At 39.8% G+C, this 27,844-nt stretch overlaps 1 protein-coding gene across 2 annotated transcripts in view; it reads right to left on the bottom strand.

Moving 5' to 3' along the window:
• Positions 1-1,164: 1,164 nt before the first annotated feature.
• Positions 1,165-27,844, bottom strand: part of wdr11 (WD repeat domain 11) — a 48,375-nt gene continuing 21,695 nt past the window's right edge. The window contains exons 11-30 of one of the 2 annotated variants that reach the window (XR_013625069.1): positions 26,741-26,825; positions 25,118-25,224; positions 23,549-23,624; positions 22,693-22,801; positions 21,986-22,107; positions 21,694-21,841; positions 17,855-17,961; positions 17,521-17,635; positions 14,452-14,623; positions 14,225-14,333; positions 13,936-13,998; positions 13,567-13,632; positions 12,261-12,450; positions 8,949-9,044; positions 7,787-7,952; positions 7,361-7,458; positions 4,871-5,016; positions 4,459-4,541; positions 2,482-3,673; positions 1,165-2,382 (exon numbers count right to left, since the gene is read on the bottom strand). Coding sequence is in view for 1 of the 2 variants with exons in the window: in XM_078787178.1 (XP_078643304.1) it covers positions 3,477-3,673; positions 4,459-4,541; positions 4,871-5,016; positions 7,361-7,458; positions 7,787-7,952; positions 8,949-9,044; positions 12,261-12,450; positions 13,567-13,632; positions 13,936-13,998; positions 14,225-14,333; positions 14,452-14,623; positions 17,521-17,635; positions 17,855-17,961; positions 21,694-21,841; positions 21,986-22,107; positions 22,693-22,801; positions 23,549-23,624; positions 25,118-25,224; positions 26,741-26,825 (2,255 nt within the window). In the remaining variant the exon portion in view is untranslated. Of the gene's footprint in view, positions 3,674-4,458; positions 4,542-4,870; positions 5,017-7,360; positions 7,459-7,786; positions 7,953-8,948; positions 9,045-12,260; positions 12,451-13,566; positions 13,633-13,935; positions 13,999-14,224; positions 14,334-14,451; positions 14,624-17,520; positions 17,636-17,854; positions 17,962-21,693; positions 21,842-21,985; positions 22,108-22,692; positions 22,802-23,548; positions 23,625-25,117; positions 25,225-26,740; positions 26,826-27,844 lie in introns of both variants that reach the window. The other variant, XM_078787178.1, reaches the window with a different exon arrangement.

A 27,844-nucleotide genomic window follows, 5' to 3' on the forward strand; every position in this document is an offset into this window, starting at 1 on the left:
AAATGCTTAAATGTTGCTAAGTTGTGAAGGCCACAGTGTTAACCTTCAAGGAAAAATCCACTTTACATCATATGTCATGAAAAATGTGTTTTAAAATGAGAACTTGGAAGTCATCCAGAGCAGTTTGTAGTAGTCTCTGGAGGTTCCACTGTATTAGAAACAGTCCATGGTATGCTGCAATTTTACAACCTGCCTCAATGTGAACATAAGATGACATTGAATAAAAGCCCATCTCTCTTTTTCAATAGTGCAATCAGAAAGGATTTCTTAGCTGCTCGACACTTTGATGACGCGGCCTCATTCATCATCAGAACGCCTTTTTTTGAGTGAGACCCGTGGCTGCCTTTCTGAAGTTGTTTGGCGCCACCTGTTGGTTTAGATGTGTAGTATAAATCTACAGGCTGTAGCTAAACCACAGCACATCTTTTTCGTACTTCTTTTAAGGGTCAAAATATCATTGACACTTGGCTTTATAATGTAATTCCTTATAATATAAGGACGTTCGGCTCACTGTCTGAAACCGAGCATTCAGAAAAAGCATAATTTGATCACAGGTTCATGTGTCATTCTGTTTTTGGAAAGTTAGTTGGTATAGTAGATAGCATTTTGGAATATAACAACTTGTGATCCATACACAGGAGGCATACTTTAAGTAGGTTGAAATTATAAGGCATCTTTGAGTAAACTTATTTGATTTTGTCATGGCTTTGGGTCTGATAAAAACAAAAAAAAAAAACATCTCCTGTGTGAATCAAATTCTATTGTGCATTACTTTCCCACTGACTTGTTGCTACTGTCTGTAATGTACATGGGTGCTTCCTGCCAGTTCAGAAACCAAACACATTGACATAATATAGTCTAATACATGATCTAAGATAACATTGGCTGATTTGAGAAAAGTTGTTGATGGAAACGAGACATTTGGAAAGTTTGGTCCATTAAGATGGACAAGCTGCAGCCCATGCAGTGTGAAAGAGAGCATTTGTTTGCAAGCTGCGTCCAGGGACAGCTAACTGGGTGGTAGGGACAACGTTCAAGGGGAGAATAGAAATGTTCTGAGAGACCCTGCATACTGATGACCAGGTTGCAGTGGCTGGATCAGCTCTCTGGTAGTTATTCATGAGTTTGATTTAAAGAAAACAGAATCAGATCGTTTGCGCGGCCTTCTGTTTCGCACCGCTTTTATTCTCTTTGGGCTCTGAGAAACAAAGAACACAATGCACATTACTGATTGAATAAATAAAAGCGAGTCGAAAGAAAAGAGGAAAAACGGTTCAACCTGGCCAGCTGTTGGCTCTCACTTGGAGCAGAGGAAGAAGTGATGAATTGCGGAAGCAGTTTGGGCTTCAATTGATTCACTTTAAGAGTCGTTTATGAATGGCCGAACTTTTCCATTCTACCTCAGCTGTAAGAAATCAAAGAACTGCAGATAGCACTGTGTTCAATAGGGCTTTCTCGCAAAACCCTGCAGCCAAAAACCCGAAGTTGGAGTGCCTCCCTGTGTTCACAAGTAAGCAAGCAAGCACAAGTAGAGTAATGACAACTACAAAAATCTAAACACACACTTTATTGCCACCATATACGTATATTTCAAATCATATACATAACCTTAAAGCATCACCGTGTAACCATTGATAGACAACAACTGAAAAAAAAGGCTTTTTGTGAGTTTCTGACTGGTTGCAATAAAAGGCTGTTTAAGGCTTTTCATCAATCTCTTGCTACATGCCTTCATTTGAACAGCACTAGTTTTCTGACAAACGCATCATATCAAACAAGAACCGAACTTTCAGGAGTTAGCACTGTGCGTGTATGTCCCACCGCAATCATTCAAAGCAGCTTGATAATATATTGTATCGATGGTGCTGTCAGCTCCCCCATGCACAAGTGGGACTTTGTGAAATGGATACAGAGGAACAAGTAGTCCTGTTACAACAAGGGCCCCGGTTGCCATATTGACACTGCTTGGTTACACAGGGGGAACAGCACTGACGTGTTTATAAAACACAATAACACACTACAGGTCCCATGACAGACATCCCTATCTCAATTCAGGCCAGGTTTACACATCACAAGGTGGATACACACACAAATGTCATTGCATTGTCATAGACATGACTGTGATGAACATATGGAGATGTGCAGCAGAGATATGGGGACAAGTTACAACCCTTGCATGAAGTGTGCGTGAAAACAACCCATCCAAGACAATTATACTAAGTATCCTTCTAAGCCTACTGAAACATTACATTTTAAACATTACACTACTCGTGGTCTGCATGAGTATCCACAGTTATGCACAAAATGATTCTTACCTTGGTCAAATCTATGTTAAAAGTGTTTTTTGGGGGGGAAATTATTTGGTATCATTAACTGGAGATGCTGTAAGAGTGACAAAAAGTGTAAGAACTTGTTAGAGCTATGAATGACAATCATTCAACATTTTTGAACTCATACATTTAAAAATGTATTGGTACTCACCACTGATGGTAACCTCAAGGATAACCAAGAGCAGGAGAGTCTAAAGTCCAGTCCGGGGGCCATTTGTTGCCCGCGTCATATTCTAAAATAAAGCCAGCCTAAAATAGATGATTACGAAGAAGGCATGCAGCCACTCTGAAAAAAATACACAACAATTCAGATTTTTCTGTATGCAATTGGAAAAAACTTCGGACAGGCCTGATCGAGAGAATTCCAATTAACTGGAGAACATTAGCCCATACCTGCATTGAAAAGTGGTATTCCAATTAAAAAAAATTTTACATTGAAAATAGCAACAACAACAGAAAAATGTAATTATCTCAACACTCAACACTGGCAAACTCAATTCAACTAATTTGACCAGTTCATCAATCCTCTTGGTCTTGACTGTACATGCAAGTGTCAAATAGGAATATATTATGCAAATGCAGTCACATCATTTAAAATCCTCTCTGCAGAGCAAGACTGAGGCTCTCCGCTACTGGAATGATCCTGCAAATTATAATTATTGTTTAGGTGAAATCAAAAAGTGCACAATTTTGAAGGAATGAGCAGTGATAGTAACCTTTCATCAAGGCAGTGCGTACTCAGCATTGAACTGTTGAGGGGTCAACTCACTCCCACATGTCATCACAGCAGAAGAACAGCAACTAATTAACACGGACACACGCAACTCGAAACCACCACATTGAAAGAGTTAGTCAGACATCACCATGAACAACAATGTGCATCACTTGACTTATTGGGAGATTAAAATATATTCTTTAAAGGCAGCTCCATGCAAACACAGCTGCCTACAAACACCGTGGTTGCACCGTTACAAAGAAACATTACAAAATGTCAAACACGCTCCAGCCACAAATGCAGGTCGTCCAAAACAACTGATAAATGACAAAATGGAGACTGTTTAGCTCTCTTCTGTCTTCTTATGATGTATTGTAGATTATCGCAGTTCCATGGATGAGGTTTATTTTCAGTACTTAATACGTACATCTTCATGCGTCAGTCGCCAGCTTGCCTTCATTGTCATCATCAAGCACGACCTCTTGCCCTCCTCCCTCCCCCTTGAACAGTTCTTCCATAAGATGCTCTCCCGCAGTGCCGGCCCGCGATGCCCACAGAGCTGCTCCCTCTCGTAATCCAAGCGAGCGCAGCAGCCGCGCGTAGTCCAAAAAAGCAGCTTCTATGAGTTTATGTGCAAAGACCAGGTCAAGGAAAACTTGATGACTCAGAGTCAAATTTGAGGTGATTTGGGAAACATACCTAACTATGCATATTCTAGACAAGTGATGACATTTTCTTCCTTGTAAATTTCTCAGATTATATTGTAACGTAAATTAAAATTTACCTCTGCTGTCACAAACCTATGTATTTTAAAAAAAATAAAAACTAAGATGCAGCAGAATTAGATGGGAGTCAGCACATACAATGTTATTTCAAATTACAAATAACATTGATTATAAAAAGAGGAATCAATTTACTTTCCAAATCCAATTAACAAGCTAAAAATAATAATCTGACAATACAGTAGAACTTTGCATTGCAGTTACGAGTCCTAGTATCGCTCACACACTCATGCATGCTGTATATTTTATGCTTTCTTATTATTCTTATTACGGTTTAGGGTGAATGAGATGGGTTTTCGCCCAAAAACTGCATATTTGGGAGAGGCAAAGCACAAATGGGCGAGTTAAAAAGTACTTTTTTTTAAACAATACGATATCCGCGAATATGCAGGGGCACAAATAAGAAGGGATCCACTTGAAAGACAATAACACTTGATGCATATTTTGGGGTTCCTTCGACAGGTGTTTTTGTGTGGACCTAATGGTGTCTGCAGAGCTTTGAGACAAGACTCAGCAATTGAGAAACTAAAGAACTCTCTGACAAGTACATGCCTATCATAAAAAAGCCAAGTGTGACCTCAAGAGCTACAACTCGGGTCTTTAGAGCAGTGTAATGGATTTTTGAAAAGGATATTAGACGAGTCATTGGCCTCCATGACCCCGTATTTTAGACAGGCTTCGATAAAGAGGGCGGCGCTGTCGAAATGTCTCATGCTGGCCGTGAGAAGGAAGGGGGGGGGAGAAGAAAGACACAGGCAATTGTCAGAAAACAGCTCTGTAGCATACATCACAGCTGATGTCCTGATGCCTCCGGAATGCACTTCAGAACATAAGATGCCAAAAAGGATAGAAATACCAAGAAAACAGATCAATACTGAGGAGCCTCATGGCATACAGTAGGATATGTGGCCAAAATAAAGACTTGAGTAAAATTGAAATACATCTGAAAAAATAGGGATTAAGAATGTGTAGTAGAACGTGTGCTTATACTGTACTGTACTGTACTGTATTCAAAAGGGTGGACCTGTAGACAAAAATCATACCTGTGCAGCATCTCTCCTACTTTGTAAAAGCAGCCCAAGGAAAGCAGCACCATGATGGCTTTGGACTTCTGATTGACCTGAGGGGAGCACAGATGCTCCGCCCATCGCTTCAGCACATCTGAACTCTCTGCTGGGCTGAGGCGCACCTGACAAAACAGCCCGGTATAGGGCAATCAATCAACCTGTAGCAGTGGCACAGCATCATGACAAACAGGGCAGCTCACATCATGCCAAAAGCGGCTGGGTATTAAGCACAGTGCTTATGATAAAGGTCAAAGAGTCCTAATTTGGGTCAGCACAAAAGTGTCCTCCTTTACAGATACCCACTTCCTGCATATGTATGATTTTTGGTCATTAACATTCATGCATTATTCACTGACAAGATAAGGAACACGGTAGGAAGGTGCCCTGCTTGCCCTATGGAAAGATGCCTGTGCAACAAAATTTAAATGTGTTCTTCCTTTGCCCATGTACCACCTATCTACAATATTTTGTGGAAATCTGTTAGGGTACCTTTGGGTGCAATAATGCTTACCACAGCAAAATCAGAGTCTCTTTACACATAGTACATAATAAATACATAATACATAATACAAAGGCACCCAAATAATCTAACCTCGGTTGTGACTCCATGTGCTGAAATATATATTCCATCCATCGTCAATCGCAGACAAACAACCATTCACAGTCACATTCATACCTATGGACAATTTGGAGTAGCCAATTAACCTCACATGCATGTTTTTGGAATGTGGGAGGAAACCGGAGTACCCTACGCATGCATGGGGAAAACATGCTAACTCCACACAGAGATGCCCAAGCGGAGATGCTATCCTCTCAACCACCGTGCGGCCCACAATATATTTTTCCTTTTTTTGTTGACTATTACAACAGTAATAAACATATCGTGAACTGGGTATGACAGTATTAGCGTTAATTATTTTAGATACAAAAATACAGTGCATCCGGAAAGTATTCACAGCGCTTCACTTTTTCTACATTTTGTCATGTTACAGCCTCATTCCAAACTGAATTAAATTAATCTCTTACCTCAAAATTCTACACAAAATACTCCATTATGACAATGTGAAAAAGGTTTTTTTTTTTTTTTACAGTTCTTTTGACTTCATGCTTGGTGTTTGTGCTCTGACATGCACAGTCAACTGTGGGACCTTATATAGACAGTTATTATATTTCCAAATCATGTCCAATCAACTGAATTTACTGCAGGTGGACTCCAATTAAGCTGTAGAAAGATCTCAAGGATGATCAGTGGAAAAAAGATGCACCTGAGCTCAATTTTGAGCTTCATGGTAAAGGCTGTGAATACTTATGTAAATGTGATTTTTTTGTTTTCTATTTTTAATAAATTCAAAACATGTCAAAAAAACCTTTTTTCACATTGTCATAATGGAGTATTTTGTGTAGAATTTTGAGGTAAGAGATTAATTTAATTCAGTTTTGAATGAGGCTGTAACATGACAAAATGTAGAAAAAGTGAAGCGCTGTGAATACTTTCCGGATGCATTGTAGATTCAACAAGGGTACCTAACATTGTGGCCAATTAGCTATGGTCACAAAAGCTGGAGCTATGCTACATGATTCCCATTCAATGTTGCTTGGCTGCTTTATGCAGCATGATAATGATAATATTCATTTCACCATTCAGATATTATAGTGAATATCATAGTTATTGGATTGAACTGTATATAGAAATTTAGCTGCTATTAACTATTCTTATATAAAACTAAATGGATATCAGAGGCTTATTGGCAGTTCAACATAAAATAAGTGCCCCGCCCCGCTTTTACTCATGTTTTAACTATACTCATGTTTTTACTCATGTATTAACCAATTAATGTTGTATTTTGGTGTGTCTTTTATTCTGTTTACTTGTTTTATTCAACTTCATTCTTTTGTAAAGTGTCTTTGAGTATCTTGAAAAGCGCTATACAAATAAAATGTATTATTATTAAATACTACTATTTGTCCAGTGAATCGTGTTTATAAATGTAAATGTATTTTCTGTCTGATTCCTATTGTTTTTTTTACATTTTCCCCACTAAAAATCACTGCACTTGCACTTTTCCTGTTTAAATACAGGGCAGAAATCCAAAGTGTCTTAGTACACAAGCCCTGGACTACGGTGCATTCCCCATAGAAAGAACTGTTATTATTATTATTATTTTTTGGTTGTTGTTGAGCAACAAGTCAATACAAACAAGATATTTTATGCTACACTGAATGGTGAATGAATTTGAGTGCTTCTCGTTTTTCAGTTCACAAAAAATAATTGAATGGGACAGGAAAGTATTTGAAAATTTTTTTCAAAGTGAATTATTGTCTTCTGTGTTATCCTTTTTTAATTAGCAACGTGTATTAACATAAAAGGAGTCTCACCGGCCATGAACCTCACTGCACGTCACAGAGGCATACCATCCAACTACCGCATACCATACCATCTCACTGGACAGTGTTCTTCCAAGTTACCTTAGCCAGCCAGGCAGCACGATTCCACTCCCCATAGGTCTGCAAGTAGCGGCAAGCATCCGCAGCCTTGTCAATCAAACACAGCAGCTGCACCCCCTCTGGTGAAAAAAAAGGGGCGGGTTGAAAAGTTCTTTATGAGCTGACAAGTGATGATGACCCTTATCACTTTTTTCAATCTTGTAAATCTGTCACACTCTAGATGCACCACTTGGATGAGATCCAAAATTGACGTTTTAAACATGTGGCTGGTATATGTGAGTGGGTTAGTGAAACACAGCTCCTGTAATAAATAGACTAAAAATAATTTCCTTCAATTACAGGCTTTGAGTTTTGCTGATTTAATAAAAGCTATATTGCATTCCAGAGAACAGCCACTGACTTCTTCTTGCAATGTACAAAGGGTTGCTATGAAGTACTAAAATATACCTGCTAGCTTGCCATTGGCAATCATGTTAGTGGCGACAAGTTTAATCGTGGACTGGGATGGACCGGAGGAGGTGATGGTGGTCACCAAGCAGGCCTTGAGTGAGTCACAGTAGTAGCTGGGATTGTCTGCACTCGTCTCCAGCAGTAATTGAACAGCGCGGTCTGTCTGAAAGCAAAACCAAAATACACTAGAAGGTAATGTCTGAGGTATTATCTGAGCTACGGCGCCTATGGAGCCTCGAAAAGGCAGGGAGCCATGAACTCCAAACTAGAGAGGGAAATTATAGCTATTATCACACGTTGCATCTGGTGGGGGTGAAGGCTCGTATGCTAGGGTCAGAGCTGGATGACCTCTGCCTTTGTGATGAGTGAGCGACGACACACCCAATACACAGCCTGCTGATTGCAGCCTACGATTACAAGAACAGTGACATTGGAAGGCGACTACAATCCCTGTGTATTGAGATACTAGAGAGGAACGAGGAGGCAGTTATCCTCCATCTTGCTTCGTTTGGGCCACAATGCCGATGAATCCTATTCAACCATATGGCAGTATGAATAGTCGAGTTATATTATACAGTCATCCCTCGTTTCCAACCATGATAGGTGAGTTTCTGCGAGGTAGGATTCAATATTAATAAATGGCATATTTTCAGAGTAACAGTGTTAAACCTGCTTAGGAATTTCTAAAAACTTTTTTTTACCATTATTAGAGCAGACTTGATTAAATAATACCCCAACCTTTACACTACCAAATTCAGTAGACATAATGACAGTACATAATTTTGCCTTATGTACGCCACCACATTGGATTTGTTGATAATTTATAAACAAAGTAGAATAACTATAAAAATAACCATAATGGTAAAACCCATAACCATTGTTGCTCTCCCTCTCAGCTTTGGTTTGTCAGGTTAATTGGACCCTAAATTGGCCATAAGCGTGAATGTGAGTGTGGATGCTTGTTTGTCTACATATTCACTGTCAATTGTCCAGATATTTTTCAGCTCCTGAAAATGGAGGTGGTTCATTGCGTTTAATTCTCATTTCAAATCAATTGTGGTGGTGTACAAAGGCAAAAATAGTTTTCCAAATGACTTGGCTAAACTGTAACTGGTTGTGTGAGACAGCAGTGATGTTTTTGTGGTGGTGTAGTACTTACCTGGCCCAGCAGGAGAAGCTGGTCAGCACATTTCTTTGTATGCTCATAACTGGAGCGCTTCACCTCTTGCAGGTGAACACGATCCAACTGGAATTTCTGAACAGCAGTAAAGGAGACAAAGAGATAAGTTATCTCTACTTGCTTGCTGCTTCCCAGAAAGACTTAAAGACTGGAAAAAAAAACTCATTTTTATGGGTGAAGGGAGTGACTGAGTGAACAACAAAGTTAAGCTCTTAAGACATTAACCGTAATTAAGAGGAGCAAAAATAAAAGAGCGAAGACAATTATACAGAAACTGAATGAAAAAAAAACACAGATCATTTCAGATTCATTAAAAAGCTTTAAAATATTCAGGAGCTTCTCTCGTGCCACAGTGTTTAAAATGGTGCAGTATTCCTTGTTATAGTAGAGCATGTGCCTTGGATATTTTTGTGTAAAACACAAAAACAGAGAGATGTTTCAAAGTCGAACAGCTCATTATATGTTTATGTGACAACTCAAAGAAGAGGGTGATAGTGTGGGGTGGGGGGGGGGTCTGTGGAAACTGGTGTATGTACTGTACAGTATATCAGACGCAGAAGCTTTATTTTTCTTCATGTAGTTATGCTCTATTTTACTGAGTCACAGCCGAGGGCGTACATCAAATGTGTTTAGAAGCTTCTGAGCTGTGTGTACTCTCTCCCGGAGTCTTAGATATTAGTAATTACAGCCAGGCTACTGCCACTAAGGCTGTTTCATGACAGCACGAGCCAAACACAGCTACAGATTGTCTGGGAAGTTCGATGAAACTCTTCCATATCTGATCACTGTGTGGCTCCTCATTAAAACGTTCATTAAAACAACATGGTGCATTATCCTTAAAAAAAAACAAACAAAGCTATGATGTTTATAATGGAGGTTTTACAGGAGAGCTTTCCTTGCTGAAATTAGAATGTCAAATTACATTCAAATGCTTCCGTGCCAATCTAAAAGCTATTACTCTTAATTTGTTCATCTTGATAAAATGGGGAGGTGCTTTTGTGTTCTTTATCCATTCATTTTCTACCGCTTATCCTCACTGGGGTCACGGGCATGTAGCACATATAGACAAACAACCATTCACACTCACATTCATACCTATGGACAATTTGGACATGCTAAAAATTGTAGATCCTTGATTTAAGCAATGGAAACAAGCGCTAAGGCAAACAGGAGTAAGCCAGACTCATGCAAGAATATTTTCTTATCCCTCAGTGAAATTTGTGCGTGTATAAGTTATTAAGGTGAAAAAAAGGAAAACAGTGTGTGAGATTAATTGCATCCTGAGATGTGTGTTTACCCTGCTGAGAACCTGATGGATTGCATTTGATGAAAATTATATGTGCTTGTAAGAAATGTCCGTAAAGAAGTGCCATATATATGCAAGTGTAGCCCACGTGCAAATGTTTGTTTTTGGATACAGAGGTGCCACCTGCTGTGTCTAAACAGCCCCTGGCCTTTCAGCATACTATCAGTCATGCTGCCAAGCCGGTGCCCATCAATTTAAGGGGAAAGACCATCTGGAGTTGAGTCTCTGGGTTCGAATGTGGGAAAATAACCAAAGAAAAATCAAATAGTTGTGATCACATAAGATCCATGGGCTTTGACCTTGTCATGTAGTCAAACTAGTTTAAAAAAATGCTTTTTCTATCTTTGTAAAGTGAAAATTGTTGTTCATTTGACAATACAACGGTACCTAATGCTGTGGTTGGGGAGTGTAAGTATATGGTTGTTCTATGGGAAATGTAACAATACAATGTTGAGAAGGACACTTGGTAGGTGTGTAACGGTACCCCATTAATTCATTCATTTTCTACCGCTTATCCTCACGAGGGTCGCGGGGGTGCTGGAGCCTATCCCAGCTGTCTTCGGGCGAGAGGCGGGGTACACCCTGGACTGGTCGCCAGCCAATCATAGGGCACATATAGACAAACAACCATTCACACTCACATTCATACCTATGGACAATTTGGAGTGGCCAATTAACCTAGCATGTTTTTGGAATGTGGGAGGAAACTGGAGTACCTGGAGAAAACCCACGCATGCACGGGGAGAACATGCAAACTCCACACAGAGATGCCCAAGTGGAGATTCGAACGAGATCAAACCCCAAATCTGCAATTATTGGGCATTTCAATGGCCGAGGGTGGAATTGAACTCGGGTCTCCGAGCTGTGAGGTCTGCGCGTTAACCACTAGATCGCCGTGCAGCCCACGGTACCCCGTAATAACCATAATTTATGGTTCGGTTAATTGATAGTATAGATAACTTATTATTATAACAGTAAAGAAACAAAATGAAAAACATAAAACTGCATCGCTTTTGTTGTTGCTGTTGTTCTCGGACCTCATCCAAGTTTACTCTCCAGCTCGGTCACTGAGGTCCGAGGGCCAGCTCCAACTTGTGGTGCCTAAGACGAGACTTAAGACCAGGGGGGACCGAGCCTTTTCTGTGGTCGGCCCCAAACTATGGAACTCTCTGCCCTACTAAGTAAAAAAGGCCCCCAATATCGAAAGCTTTAAGTCTCGTCTTAATACCCACTTTTATTCTCTGGCTTTTAACTCGGAGTGAGTCGTATGGTCCTGTGTCTTTTAGTTCTTCGTTTTTATTGTAACTGGTTCTATTTTTTATACTTTTATTGCTTTGTTTCTTGTTTTTAATATTTTAATATCCATTTTATTATTTTATTTCTTAAATGCTCTTTTAGTTTTGGATTATTACTTTTTATTTTTACTAGTCTGTGCAGCACTTTGGAAACTCTGTTTATAAAATGTGCTATATAAATAAAGTGGATTGGATTGGATTGGATTCTTGTCTCTATTTGTATTGTCTCTTTGTATTGTCCGTCTCTGCACTCCCCCCTCTGTTTTCTTGTTACTGTTTTTCTGTCCCTCCCATTTAACCCATACAGGACATCTCCAATGGGACCCTGTCACAGAACCAAACCTGTGCAAAATGCATGAAAGGCAGCATCAGCCGAAAACCTGAGTACAAATACAGTACATGTCCCATTACACACAAACATTTGGCATTTGTGCTTACAAGTGGTCAAGATACTCTTAAATGTCTACATTTACATTTACACTGTATGTGCATGAAACTATTGTTTGCAATTCACAATTAAGTCAAACCATTAAGGTATTGAATAGTACTTATAATGAAATGCTAAACTCTGCCAACACTTCAGGAGCTGAGGAGCTGCTAGTGCTTGCTCAATGTTTTATTTGAGGACATTTACTGATTATATTGATCTGTGGTCAAATAAAGAAAGGAAATTCTTCTATCTTCACTGACCTGGAAATAGGAGCTCTCACACAGCACATCGTGGCAGATGTCTAGGTGATTCTGAGGAGACTGCTGGGCTAATTCACTTTGAACCTGACCCTCCGCTGTGGCCACACTGAGCTGCCGAGCCTGGGCAAATGCCTGGAGGTAGTGTGAAGCCACTGTCCAAAAGTGAAGGTCAGACTCGTCCCCGAACAGCCTGCGGTTGGCCACAACATGGCATCAGTCTGAATCAGCATGCTGTGCTCTCTTTGTAGTTGTGGCTGTCTAATGACCACACTTCCTCCATCTTGCATCCCACATCTTTTTTCACTGAGCAATCTGGCCGCCACCTTCACCAAGCTCATCCTTCTGTTATTTATTTATTTTTTACCACTCTCATCATCCTTTAGCATATCCACACTGACACACAGTTGTTGCTAGGTTACCAAGCCACATTAACAATGGCATGACAACAAATGATGGCCAGATGCAGAGAGATTATACATTCATGAACTTCATGAAAGCAATATTTGCAACAGCAAAAGTTTGCTTCTTTCTCACCAAGTAAATTGTGACACTAACACTGGAGATGGTGTGTGGCAATTGTTCCGGCTTCGCTGAGGAAAAATTAGAGCTGAAGCAGAGATGAGAGCAAGAGTTGCTGACACCTGCTGTCATGTGATGGTTCTCTGTGCAATACAGCGCTGTTCAATCAGACAAAATGTATTTTGGCAGAGTTAAGTGAATAATTGGCCTGCTCTCATGACTAGGCATGCGCATAATACTTCATTATTCGATTAACTGATTAAGAAGAATTATCCTGATTGTGTGGAATTGATTGGTGATGAGTCCCAACTTAATCTAATTGAGGCAAATTGGAGTGCATCACTCGGCTGCAACCAGCAGAGGCATCGTTGACACAGTGTCATCGAGTTTGTGGCCTCAGAAAACCACGCTATAAAAATAATACAAATAACATTATAAATACAAATACCTGTATATGTATATGATAATTATAGTGAATAGTGATAGCTTCAAAATAGATTTATAAACGCTATACAGTAATCCCTCATCGGTCACGGTTAATTAGTCCCAGACGGGACCATACCAAGTGAGTTGCTGCAAGGTCGGTTTCCTTCTTTATGAATGGAATATTTTATCATTACATTATAGAGAACCTATTTCTGATCTTCTAAATACAGATTATTGGCTGTACTATATTTCAGCACTCCATTTGTAGATGTTACTGTGCTACTATTTTAAAATCCTATATATTGTGTTGAGCTACAAGCAAAGCCTCAATCGAGCACAATGCAGACTGCCAGCGACTCACCGGGAGACCAGGAGGCAGCGCTGCAGCAAGCTGAGCTCTGGGTCCTGCAGCACACTCTTCATATCACTGAGGAGCCAGTCAGACACACACGATCATAATATACGTATCATTGGCAGACCCAATTGTATGAGATATAAACCCTTTAAACTATGATCAATGCGATTGTTACCACTTGCTTATAACACTGATGAAATAATCCAAATCAAATAATCCAGGTATTCAATGTAAAAACTTACTTTGACAAAGAATTGAGCTGTTCCTGAGATATAAACCCCTTAAACTATGATCAATGCGATTGTTACCACTTGCTTATAACACTGATGAAATAATCCAAATCAAATAATCCAGGTATTCAATGTAAAAACTTACTTTGACAAAGAATTGAGCTGTTCCTGGATCAGGCCTTTTATCTCATCTTTCTCATTGTAGTCTCTAAAAAAAGCAATCAAACTTAGTCAAACAGCTGCCGTAGTCTGTATAAAGTAGTCTAATGAATATGCAGAGTCAACAGACTACAGTCTACTGTATATTTAGTTTGTTCAAAGGACTTAAAAGCCAGATGTGTATTTAACAGCAGCACCACACTCATACCGTGGGGGATAATTTCACCCCTACAAGACACACATGAAGTGTGAGGGGATGCTTATTGACAACTTACACTTGTGTGATGTCCATCGTGAAGGTTCCTGACCAGGGCTGCAGCAGGAGAAAAGCCTTGAGAGTAAGGGCAGCTCGTGGTAGCAGCAAGTAAGGGCACCACACTGAGTCTGTACATAATGAACACAGAGCAGACTATTTTTTCCTGGAAGAATAGAATTACTAAATTTCATCCATCAGTTTCATTTTCAAAATCTGATTAAACTTTTTTCCCCATAAGGGCCTCACCAGTTAGATCTTGTTCATCCATACGATAGCTAGCAGACTTCATAGCCATCTCCAACACGCGAATACAGCCGTCATCTGAGGCCAGCACAACTTTGTCTGAAGTGCACCAGTCAATGTCGAGGACCCGGTAGTTAACATTGCGACCAATCCGCATGCTGCTGACCATTTGGACCTACAAGAGGTTATAAGAAATGGAGGTCAAACCAATCCATCCATCTATTTTCTAGGCCGCTTATCCTGACCAAGATTGCAGGTATGCTGGAGCCTATCCCAGCTGTCTTCAGGCAAGAGGCAGGGTACACCCTGGACTGGTCGCCAGCCAATCACAGGGCACATATAGACAAACAACCATTCACACTCACATTCATACCTATGGACAATTTGTAGTTGCCAATTAACCTAGCATGTTTTTGGAATGTCGGAGGAGACCGGAGTAGCCGGAGAGTAGCCCCACTCCAGCTACATGCAAACTCTACACAGAGATGCCCAAGCGGAGATTTGAACGAGATCAAACCCCACATCTGCAATTATTGGACATTTCTAACAATGCAATATGGAGTTCTGTTACAGTGAAGAAAATAAGTATTTGAACACCCTGCTATTTTGCTATTTCTCCCACTTAGAAATCATGGAGGGGTCTGAAATTTTCATCGTAGGTGCATGTCCACTGTGAGAGAGATAAACTAAAAAGAAAAATCCAGAAATCACAATGCATGATTTTTTAACAATTTATTTGTGTGATACAGCTGCAAATAAGTATTTGAACACCTGTGTATCATCTAGAATTCTGACCCTGAAAGACCTGTTAGTCTGCCCATTAGAAGTCCACCTGCACTCCATGTATCATCCTGAATCAGATGCACCTGTTTGAGGTCGTTAGCTGCATAAAGACACCTGTCCACCCCATACAATCAGTAAGACTTTAACTTGTAACATGGCGAAGACCAAAGAGCTGTCCAAAGACACCAGAGACAAAATTGTACACCTCCACAAGGCTGGAAAGGGCTACGGAGCAATTACCAAGCAGCTTGGTGAAAAAAGGTCCACTGTTGGAGCTATCATTAGAAAATGGAAGAAGCTAAACATGACGGTCAATCTCAATCGGAGTGGAGCCCCATGCAAGATATCACCTCGTGGGGTCTCAATGATTCTAAGAAAGGTGAGGAATCAGCCCAGAACTACACGACAGGACTTGGTCAATGACCTGAAAAGAGCTGGGACCACCGTTTCCAAGGTTACTGTAGGTAATACACTAAGACGTCATGATGTGAAATCATGCATGGCACGAAAGGTTCCCCTGCTTAAACCAGCACATGTCAAGGCCCGTCTTAAGTTTGCATATGACCATTTGGATGATACAGAGGAGTCATGGGAGAAAGTTTTATGGTCAGATGAGACCAAAATAGAACTTTTTGGTCATAATTCCAATAAGCGTGTTTGGAGGAAGAAGAATGAAGAGTACAATCCGAAGAACACCATCCCTACTGTGAAGCATGGGGGTGGTAGCATCATGCTTTGGGGGTGTTTTTCTGCACATGGGACAGGACGAGTGCACTGCATTAAAGAGAGGATGACTGGGGCCGTGTATTGTGAGATTTTGGGGAACAACCTCCTTCCCTCTGTCAGAGCATTGAAGATGGGTCGTGGCTGGGTCTTCCAACACGACAACGACCCGAAGCACACAGCCAGGAAAACCAAGGAGTGGCTCCGTAAGAAGCATATCAAGGTTCTAGCATGGCCCAGCCAGTCTCCAGACCTGAACCCAATCGAAAATCTTTGGAGGGAGCTCAAACTCCGTGTTTCTCAGCGACAGCCCAGAAACCTGACTGATCTAGAGAAGATCTGTGTGGAGGAGTGGGCCAAGATCCCTCCTGCAGTGTGTGCAAACCTGGTGAAAAACTACAGGAAACGTTTGACCTCTGTAATAGCAAACAAAGGCTACTGTACCAAATATTAACATTCATTTTCTCAGGTGTTCAAATACTTATTTGCAGCTGTATCACACAAATAAATTGTTAAAAAATCATGCATTGTGATTTCTGGATTTTTCTTTTTAGTTTATCTCTCTCACAGTGGACATGCACCTACGATGAAAATTTCAGACCCCTCCATGATTTCTAAGTGGGAGAAATAGCAAAATAGCAGGGTGTTCAAATACTTATTTTCTTCACTGTATATGGAGGAATTGTGATAAGATCGTTCAATTATGTTGAATATATAGTGGAATGCAAAATACCAAAGACAGATCGCAAACAGCCTAATCATGTTGTGCAAACTTCTCTCTTGTGTTTTTATTGGGATGTATAGAAGTGAGTGAGTGTGAGTGCCAGCTGTCAGCAGAGTGCTGAAGCATTTGGGTGATTTCTCCTACTCCTTCTTCCTTGCGTTGTTCTATGACTGTGACTTGCTTTCCCTTGGTGACTTCATCTACCTGCTGTCTGCCTTTTGCGATCAGGGACACCACGTCTTTTTTCCATTCCCATAAAGCATCTTCCGACAGCCTGCACTGCTAAATACACCAGAGACAAAACCTGTCTCTAGATTCACCAGATCAGTTTGCCTGTAACCTTGGCTGAGATGATGAAGATAACCTACAACCAGCCAGAACTATTCTTTGACAAGACAAAACAAACAACAAACAACAGCGCCAAGACAGGACTGCATAGTAAAGACAGACACACCAGAATCCGCTTGAAGGAATATTGATCATCCATGCTGCTATGTTTTAGCTTATATTTGTCAGTGTAAGCTATTAAACCTTCAGTGTCTGTTTGTACAGAAGACTGTTGCATTGGGTTAGAATATTTGTTTAACACCAGAGGAAAATCTCAGCAAATACACTACAGTTGGTAGTAAATGGCCTTTGGAATCAAACGTGAAATCCCTACCAGCAGAGACATGCCACCCACAGTGACATTAGCACATTTATTCTGCAAGAGATATCGATTTATTTCTTTTTGTTTAAGGACAACAAAACATAATCAAACATTCTTTGAATTTAGAAGGTTTTACAACTAATGATAAGCTATTGCTAGCATGATTTTTTTTTCCTGCCACATGCAAACCCACCTCTTTAGTGTCCCAGACCTCTGCTCCATCTGTGTACATCACAAGCAGTTTCTGGTTTCCTTTTCCTGGTGCAAAGCGAATTTTCTTCACCCAACCGCGATGGGTCGGTATTCCCCTGAAAATACCAATGGCATTGGGGAAAAAAAATATCATGTGGAAAATACATTAGCTGAATGAATGAATGAACAAATCTTACTATGTAATTATTTCACACTCAATTTTGAACAGCAAACATGAGTAGTTCTATCAAAAAACAAAGCTCGTGTTACTAAATTTAGTATAAACTCATCTTGAGAATGGTCTGCAGTGGCGTGAAGATCTTTAATGCAATTACCTGGACAAACGTGCCTTAAGGTCCCAGAAGTTGAGATTTCCATCCACATCGCCAAGCACCAGGGTGTCACCTTTCCAGGCAATGCAGGCTATACTACCCATACTGCCCTACAACATATTCAATAAGCAGGAAAAATAAATTACAATTCCACATTTCCCAGCATTTCGTAACAAAAAAATACATTTGTGACATTTAATGTTGGGATGCAAAAGATCACTGGACAAGAGTTATAAATATTTATGACAGCCAGGAGGTAAACAGCCATAGATGAGTTAAAGTTAGATTATGTCACCAGAAGGGTGCCAATGTGAAGTCGCTGCGTGTCAGTGTGTATGGTGTGGCTGACAGGATAAAACCTTTTAGGAGAGTTGCTGCCTGCCGTCTGCTGACATAGATATGAAGACTGCAAAACCTTTGGGGTATGCAAATCTTTGTGAAATGAATCTGCATCAGTCATGAAGAAGTTCTGAAGGACTTTAAATCCCCAGGTAACCTCTGGTGTCTATAACTGTAGTGAGAAATCGGGCAGGTAAAGTGGGAAAAATACACTGCTTAAATATCCAGTGTGCTTCTTAGAAACATTTGCAAAGTATCTTGTGATCTTAAATCATCTGCTGTATAGGAAGGCTTTCTTTATTCAAAGCAAATTGTATATTACCATTGTATATTTACTGTTTTACCAGCAAATTAATTGTTAAGATAATGGTAATTTTTTTTTGGTATTCTATTACTACCACCAATGGGTAAAATACATATAAATACTGTCTGGGACTAATTGATATTATCAAGAATGCATGCTTGGTCGGTTGCTGTGATTATGCCAAAACATTTAGCTAAAATCACACAATGATGGGACTCGGCGTATTACGGCGAGTTAAACAGTTATCTGGCTACATTTCATTTATAAGGTGGATCCTGCAACCCGCACGCATTTAAACACATGCTGTAGAGGGGAAACAATGTCTTAAACTTTAAATGACAATAAAGCAGTATAGTAATTACAATCTCTGTGTGGAGTTTGCCTGAGAAAACCAACTCCCCGGTTGTGCGTGGGTTTTCTCCGCGTCCTGACATTTCATGCATGTTAGGTTCATTGTCTATCGGTATGAATGCGAGTGTGATTGGTTGACAACCAGTCCAGGGTATACACCATCTCTAGTAATTATACAGTAGTTATAGTAAGTTTATTGGCTTGCAGTCAAAGCAGTGCTTCCCATACATACATTTTATTTGTGGCAACCCAACTCAAATAGCTTTGACGCTACTTGTTTGCCCTCGCCATTAAACACGTTATATTGGGACAGCCTGTGAATATTGCTTGTCATTTCACATCCGCACAGTAGGTGGCGGTGTGATTACGAACTCTGTTTCTTAGCACGCCTCATAAGAATGGTAATGGCAATGGTTTTTATTTCATTTGAACATGCATCAGATGCATTACATAATCAGTTCACAGTTCCACATGTCTAAAAGGAGTAGGAAGAAGCAAAGCTTATTAAATCCTACCCCTCCATCTGGTACTTTTACAATCAGTAACTGTTACATTTGTTCACTTCCTGCTTTCCATAATACAGTTTAAGGTTTTTTTTTGTTTGTTTTTAAATAATGTACCTCGTACCGAAGTGATATGACCATCCAATGACATAATGCAGGGGTGCTCACACTTTTTCAGCATGCGAGCTACTTTTAAAATGAGCGAGTCAAAATGGTCTACCCACTACAAAAATGCAAAACATCTATTTATTTTCAAATGTATTGAGGATTATTTGTACGTACAATGTATATTGATGTACCTTACATAACCAAATGAGCCAATATTGCAAAACACACATAATTAACTATTAACATTTTTTGTAATTACCTGAGTTTACTTTGATGACTTGCACTGAATTGAATCAGCCAGGGATGCATAGTCCGGACAGTAGCTGCTGATAGCCAGGTTAGCCAGGCAAACGCACTTCGAAAAAGACATTGTGAAAAAAAAAGTCCACCTCCCATTCCGTATGGAAGTGATATATTTTTGTCTTTTTACTTGGTCCAGCTACTTCACTCATTTTAGTGACCATAAACTTTAGCGAGGGCTTAAAATCTGACGCAATTCGCCGACTAGCTTAGCACTTTGCATCATTGTTTACGCATGAGCGGTGACCTAAAGGTCAAAATTCAGTTGTCATCTGATTGGTTGTCCTGTATGTCAATCAAGTAACGGGGATGGATGATAGGCTGACATCGTAAGTTCTGCTGCACTTAGAGACGTTGTTTGATTTGATTGGTCACCCGAAGGGCAACATTCAGTTGTCATCTGAATGGCTGCCCTGTATATCAATCAAGTGACGGCATTGATGCTAGGATGATATTTTTTTAATGTCACGCCGCGATCGACCAGCGATCAACCAGTACCACCTCCGCGATCGACCGGTAGATCGCGATCGACTTAATGAGCACCCCTGACATAATGTGTACCATAGTAAGTGTCAATATAGTGATATGTATAGCACATCATGACTGGTTCAAGACTCTTCATCCTTGTATTTAGCAAACATCAACTGCTTGTATTGTTTCTTGAATTGGCTCATCGTTGTGCATTGTTTGAGGGTCTTACTCAATCCATTCCATAGTTTGATTCCACATACTGAAATGCTATGGCTTTTTAACGTAGTCCTAGCATAGAAGTGTTTCAACTATTATGCATTATTTTAGCTGTTTGAAGATGAACTATATCAGCAAGTTTAAGTATTTGTGATTTTAGAAATCAGAAGTCATCAGTGTTCTCCATTTAGCAGAAGCGACAAAACTTGTTTGGTCTTTTTGGACTTTTTGAAGAGTAATATGAAAGCATGTATTGCTCTTCTGAACAGGCAGAGGCGCTGAAGTGGGCACCACCCCCCATCTAAAACCACTTACAGGCTATCTTGTTTTTGACATTATAAAAATGACAAAAAGCAATAGAAAAACTTTATATTTCCAACATTTTTGTTTGTTTTTCATGTTTTTACTCACTTTTTGTTGCTGCATAATAGATTGACTAGTTATAAAGACATCACAAACAGTGTAGTGGTTCACTTGGAGTTGTGTGAATGTCGAATGGTTGTCTGTCTCTAGTCTCCCTGTGACTGAACTAATAGTAAACTATCATGACAATCAGAAAAGGACAGACCTGTGCTTTAGGCCGACCAATATGTAAACCAGACTTACAAGTGGCAGGAAATATTGTTTAAATCCAGTTGTGAAGATGGTGGCAAAACGCATTACAAATGTGTGTCAACTGCCACGCAGAGCAAGATTTTTACACCATGAGGCCAAACTGCAGGATGCGGTAAATAACTTGACTCCTATGCAAGCTATAAAAGGCTTTAATGGCACATCTTCGATCATCTCAAGTTTCTTCTTTGGCTCATGCACCACCCACCCCTCTACAAAGTTTCATTATACAGCTATCAAGTTGGCTTAATACACTTGCGGGCAAGTACAGGTAATCAAAGCAAAATCTACAGTTCTTTCACTATGTGAATTTAATGACTGAGAAGGAAAGTTAATGCTTGAATGAGCAAAACTATTACCACACCTTAGCTGAGAAAGTGGTATGGCGCCTAAACTTGAAATTATTTTCAAGAGCAGATGTTGACAGAAAAGTTGATATAGAATGGAGTTTAGTTTGGTTTGCTGCCCGACTCATTGCCCCACAATGTCACACAAAGCTATACATAAAATTCTATAAAAAATTCATATAAATTCTGATCCACCCATGACGCAGGACTTTATGAATGAAAAAAAGAGCCAAAATGGCCAAAATACAGTTCAGACAAACAAAAAAAAAAAGATGAATAATGTGGACTCACATCAGGAGGGATTCGGGCACCGTCTTTAACAGTGTTGCCCTCTACGGTGATATGGTAGACCTGCCCGTCTGTGTCAGTGAACACAAAATGCTCCCTGGCTGATATGGCCTGACTCGTCTCGGACTTGCTCTCTGCATCCTGCAGCAGGCTAGAGAAGGAAAGTTGAAATTCCTTCAAATATGCAATGTAGTATATAGAGCAGGTCATTTATAACAAACACACAATACAATAAACAGACCAAGAGCATATTTTAAAAAGTAAAAGCAAAATTCAGATGCTTTCTAGTGCTGACCTGATAACTGAGGATTCAACACTATTTTGTTCAGCATCTGAGACCGTCTGTCGAGCCATGGCCTCTCTCGCTGCCATCTGCTTCTTCTTCAGGCTTTTTAAGTTGTGCGATGGGGACCATTCCTTTTCACACATAAAATGTGAGGTTAAAGGGACACGCATGCATGCATGCAAGACAAACCACTGCAGACAGAAATCAGAGGAAATACTTGTGTTTTCATTACACTGTTGCTCTTCAGATTTAAAGGGAGGTTAAGCGCACCTCAACCACTCAGATGTAACTACTGGAGCACTGTGGGAGTGGTCTTCAATCTCAGGCTTGTAATCAATATGGAAATGAGACAGCAGTATGGTGCTAAGGGAGGTCAGCATGTATTATTAAGGCTACTGGTGGTTTTATTTGCTCTGGCAAGGATTTTACACCCCACTGTAAAGTTTGGCTTGCATAACTTTTCTTTTATTATCATAGCACGCCTAAAGATGCCACTGTGCCTTGTAGACAAATCATTCAAATGGCCCAAATGAGCTCAGAAGGTAGAGAAGACTTAGATAGAGGAAGTGTCAACATGTTTTTGCTTAGCACTTTGTAGTATGTTTTGAAGGTTTCATATACTGGATTCATTTTAGCCACTGGAGATGTGACAAGCTTCCCCAAAATTGCTGTCCATACAAGACGGCACTGCCACTGGTCGCTGCATGTCTTATTACCAGAGCTGTAACTGTAGGAAAGTTCTTCGCCATCTCTCGAAGAAGTGTCCCCGTCCTGATGTCCCACAGCTCAAGGGGCTTGTCTCTAAACACCACTACCAGGTACTGCCTGAGGATGAAAGTCAAAGTTACAGTAGTTAGTCCTGAATCATACTACTAACGAGCTCCTTAAGTGAATGAATTTTATCCTTGCGACAACCTGCAGACCTTTTTTTTCTCGTAGGAGTTTAAGTGTAAATATACATGTGCATTTGTGAAAATGCCATGGTATAACCTTTTGTGCTTACCTTGTGACTTTGCTGCTGTTATGTAATGTCACAAATTACATTTTCATGAGTGTTAACCCTTTTAATTTTAAATATTGTTCATGCTAGTTTTAAGTTGTTCAAAGTCAAAATGTATTACATTTGTGGAGGTTTTTTAATGACTTTGTCAACACTGTAGTTTCCATGGTTCCTTGCACCCACTGACCAAAATTATGTAAATTAGATTACATTTTGGCTTGGGTGTCAAACTTCAATGAAGATCCACAATCCATGAGCCTATGCAAGGTCTTTATAATAGTACAATGCTCGGTAGGTTGTTAAGTTAACCTTATTCCCAATCAATCTTATTGAATGAGTGCAAACAGGAAAGAGATGTCGTCAGAAAATCAAAAGGCAAAGAATGGCAATACAGCATAATGACAGATTTGTCAATGCTAAAACAACACGTCAATTAACTAATTGTGAATTTAACTTAAAGGCGTTTTGTTGGTGGTAACTCTTAAAAAAGTTAGGCGCACTGCTAAAGGTGGCCCTATGTAACTCGAGCAAATGGAGCATTATGTGGGGAAATGGGGAAACAGGCAACTCACTTGAGATGAGACACTTTAATCATCTCAATGGGTGGCTCATCATTTCCTCGTTCACCTCTGAATGCGAAGCACCGACCTAGAAATTACAATCACATACATAGGAAGACACCAACTTTGAAAGCTATGATGGAAAAACAAAAGACGGTAACTGATCAATGCACAACTGATTCATCCCAGTTCATTTTAGTCCCAGCACCAGAGGGTATTAACTCACTTTTTAGAGAGTTGGAGGAGAAAACGACAGGCAACTTCCTCTTAGCATACTCACTTGTCTTACAATTGCACCCACTGGAGGAGAAATCATGCAGAGCGTGCCGGAGAAGCGGCAAAATTATAATGCCCTTCAATTGTACTATTTCACACACAGTATGCTAAAAATGTGTTGATATGATTTGCTGAATTTGTACCCCAGGCTCTCGTTATACTCCCTTGACGCAATGGTTTATGGTTTACTTTCAACGTGCATACAGTTTACATTGGAATACTTTAGATGTTACAATTATAACAATTCCACATGTCCAAAAAGGAGCAGGAAAAGGCAAACCTTATTTAATCCTACCCCTCTCAGTTGTTCTCACATTTGTATGAAACAACATTACAGTATATTGTTCCATTTAAAATAATTCATCTTAATTGGGAAATGAACAATTCATTGCAACATCATTAGAAACCTTTACACACAACCAGCATTGTGTTTTAAAAGCTGCAGTGAAGGGCTCCATTAGACCAACTTCCCAATTAGCCAGTAAGTAACTTTTGTAAACAAAAGTGACCAAGTGTCCATGTCACATTCTATTACTACTTCCTGTTTGCCCTTATGCCAGCTCTCTCTATAGATGAGAAAAGAATTTCATCCACTGCATCCACTGGAAAAACATAATGAGGCCGCATTCTCTCATCCCATCTGGTGAGGTGAAAAGTTATGAAGCTCATTCACACATTGACACAGCAGTCAGGTTTTTTGTTTGATGCCAATTTCAACAAGAGGCTCCACAAGAGCACTTCTTGCACCACTCAGAGGTTCCAGATCCCAAGATTCAGAGATTTTCCAGTGTAAACTGGGTGTTGAGGCAAAAATAACTATTGGTATTTAACGCTGAGATGTGTGAAAGGTTTCCTGAGGCCGCTCCTGCACAGATTGTGCGGTAGGACAAAGCCAACACTGGTACACTGACACCAATCGGAAAAAATAGGTATGAAACCCCCCAATAATTAAGAGTACCTGGATTACAAAAAAATAATCAAACATTTTTTTTTCTGCCTTGTGAAATTGCTTAAGTCACCAACTCGCTTATGCTGCTCGCTTATGAAGCAATGAAGTGTGTGTCTCACTCACTTTGTTGACAGTTACATGTTCCACTACAGAAGGTGTCTAATTTTACTTCTGATCTGATAAATAATATTTTCTTATTTCTAGTCAGCCTGTCTAAATTTATGCTAAGTCCAGCTTCAAATAGCCTAGTGTAAGGATGCCCTAAATATGGTATACCAATTTCATCTGGTGTTTCATTTTATCAAACTATTTTTTACACCAGCTCAAACTTTGCTTTATTTGTGTGTGTCCCTCACCAGTAGGTAGATCGACATGCTGCAGCTCGTTTCGAACCAGGCCCATGTTGTTGGGAGAAGATGTTGCAAAAGATAGGAAACTGGTGAGACTCACCCACTCAATACCCCTGTGGAAAGAACACAAAGTGTTAAACTGTACTGTAAATCCAAGCAGCCAACAGTGCAATATTAATATTTTTTCGAGGACTCGGGGAGCAGAAACTGCACCATAATGAGATGGTAAAGACCCACATGATTAATTAGTCAATTTTCCCAAGGAAATGTAAATGAGATGCTAAGCAGTATGGCCTTCTTGGCTATGTTGGGGCATCGGTTGCTGCACTCATCTGCATAAAACCCTCATGCCCCCCCTCACATCATCAAACTGACAGCAGCACTGCACATGAGGGAGAAAACCCAATTCCAAAATTGCAACGTTAATGACATACACAAAATCAATGTGGAACATGAAATGGCTAAAAGTACAGTCACCGCACACCTGTGTGGGTGTACATACAGTGGGGGGGACTAATTATTTGATCCCCTGCTGATTAGTGAATTTACCTCTTACTAAGACATGGACAGACAATCAGTTCATGGTAGGTTTATTGTAATAAAGATGGGCAGTATACCAGCACAGAAACGGGAGGAAAAACATGCAATAAAAGGTTATACATGAATTTGCATTGAAATTGCACTTACTAAATTTACTGGGTAAATCAGAAGGGGATAGAAAATATTTTACCTTCCAAATGCAGTTAATTCAATAGTGAATAATGTATGTATTACTGGATAATAATAGTGTTCCCTAGTAATCCTATTGAAAAAGTTGGTTTGCCAATTAGAAATACATGCTGATATGGAGGGCTATGTTGTGCTGAGACAGCAATGCAACAGCAAAACATCAGCTGTCATAATGTTAAAAGAGTAACTAAAAAGAAAACTACGTACATAAAAATGTCACTCATGATGATGCGTTATTTTCCACCCTTAATATCTAAATAAATCCATTAGGATTGAAAGAAACCACAACAATATCAGCATGGATGAAATGTGTCTCTTGTGTCCACAAGAGGCCTTTTTCATTGCTGACAGTTTCTACCCTGCTCCTCGCTTTGTGTATGTCTATCCACAAGTCCAATTAAGCTTACCGATGACAGTGCTCAATTTTAAGTGCCAAAATACCCCGGGTGCACAGTTTTTCCCCTGACTGGAAATCCTTAGTGATAACTAGTATATTCTGGACAAGTCCATTTTATGACATGCAACAAGAAGAAAAATTAGGGCATTCTACACAATCTCCTTTCAAATGACCTGGTGGTCACAGATCATAAAATTCCAGAATATCTGTGATGGATGACCTGCAGGACAGTATCTTTGTTCCATAGATGTGGGAATGAGAGCTTCAGCAACTTCACAGGTGATGCTTGAACAATGGGCTGCGGGGCCTCACATGAATTACTTTGAACAGGGTAGCGTTCAGATTTGGCACACAAAGGAATGCAACCACACGTACAATGGATACAGAAAAGGCAGATTTCAGGCCGCGTTGTTAAGGCTGGTGAATATTATTATATTGTCCAACTTTCAATTTACTTGGTAAAAGCATCATTTCATGTTGACAAAACGTTCACAGCATCTTACCTGACTTCACAAGAGTGGACACTGAGCTCTTTGTGCAGAAGACCACTGGTCAGGTTATACACCAGTACAGATCCATTACTGGTACCTAAGAAAAGATGACAATAGATTAAAATAGAACAAACTAAAATGAAAATGAGTGTATTTTAGCAGTATCTATCTTCTGTATATTCAAGATACATACCCCTTCATACAGCTGATTGGACAGTTGATTGGCATTTAAAAAATACATAAACCATACAATGAAACATTATTAAATATAGTATGACATGATATTAAAACATCATGTGTCTTATTTTTTCAACTGCACACATAAGCTACTAATTTAAAACAGATGGGGTTTGAGAGGTGTGAGATATCTCCTGGCAGGTACAGTATGTCTTCTGTTTGGTGAATTTATTTATACCAAGTGGTGACAAGCTGTGGTAAGATGCGGTGTACTGTGATCTTTGTGCTTTGCTCTGCAACACTGAAATAATCAGTGCAATGCAACTAATGTTCCACGTAAAGGTGTAAATAATACAAAGGCATATAATACAGGAATCAATAAGGAAATAAATTCACTGCAAGGCTTATTATTGAGCCAAATGGACATATAGAAAATACAAATCTGTGCAGTGTCTGAAAAAATGTCTCGATCTGTGTCACACGATCTGTGTCACACGAGTTCAAGGACAGCTGAACAAGAAAAATGGGGGGCTTTCTTACATAGTCTGTGCATCTAGTCAACAACATACTCAACGACTTATACAGCTCAGAAAACACAAATTAGTCACAGCACAACGTAAGAAGACTAGTTCTCATTCATCACACAATATAAACTACATTTTCAAGATAAAATACTTTTAATGCACATCATCATCAAACTTACATATTTGATCCTCTAGCTTACACAGAACAATGAACAACTTCTCGCTGTCACCCTTCTTCTGCACTGTACTACCTGCTGTGGTTGTTCACAGGAGGCATTCAAATACATTATGTAAATCTCAGTGTTTGGTGCTACGGCAATTTGTGTACCCCTTGGGGTATGCATACCCCACTTTGGCAATCTAGGATCTAGTTGATGTCTGTCACTGCAGGTTTACCACATAAAACTTTGTCACC

The sequence above is a fragment of the Doryrhamphus excisus genome, linkage group LG20, assembly GCF_037039965.1.
Source record: "Doryrhamphus excisus strain RoL-2023G ecotype Guam linkage group LG20, RoL_Dexc_Guam_v1.1, whole genome shotgun sequence".
NCBI lineage: Eukaryota > Metazoa > Chordata > Actinopteri > Syngnathiformes > Syngnathidae > Doryrhamphus > Doryrhamphus excisus.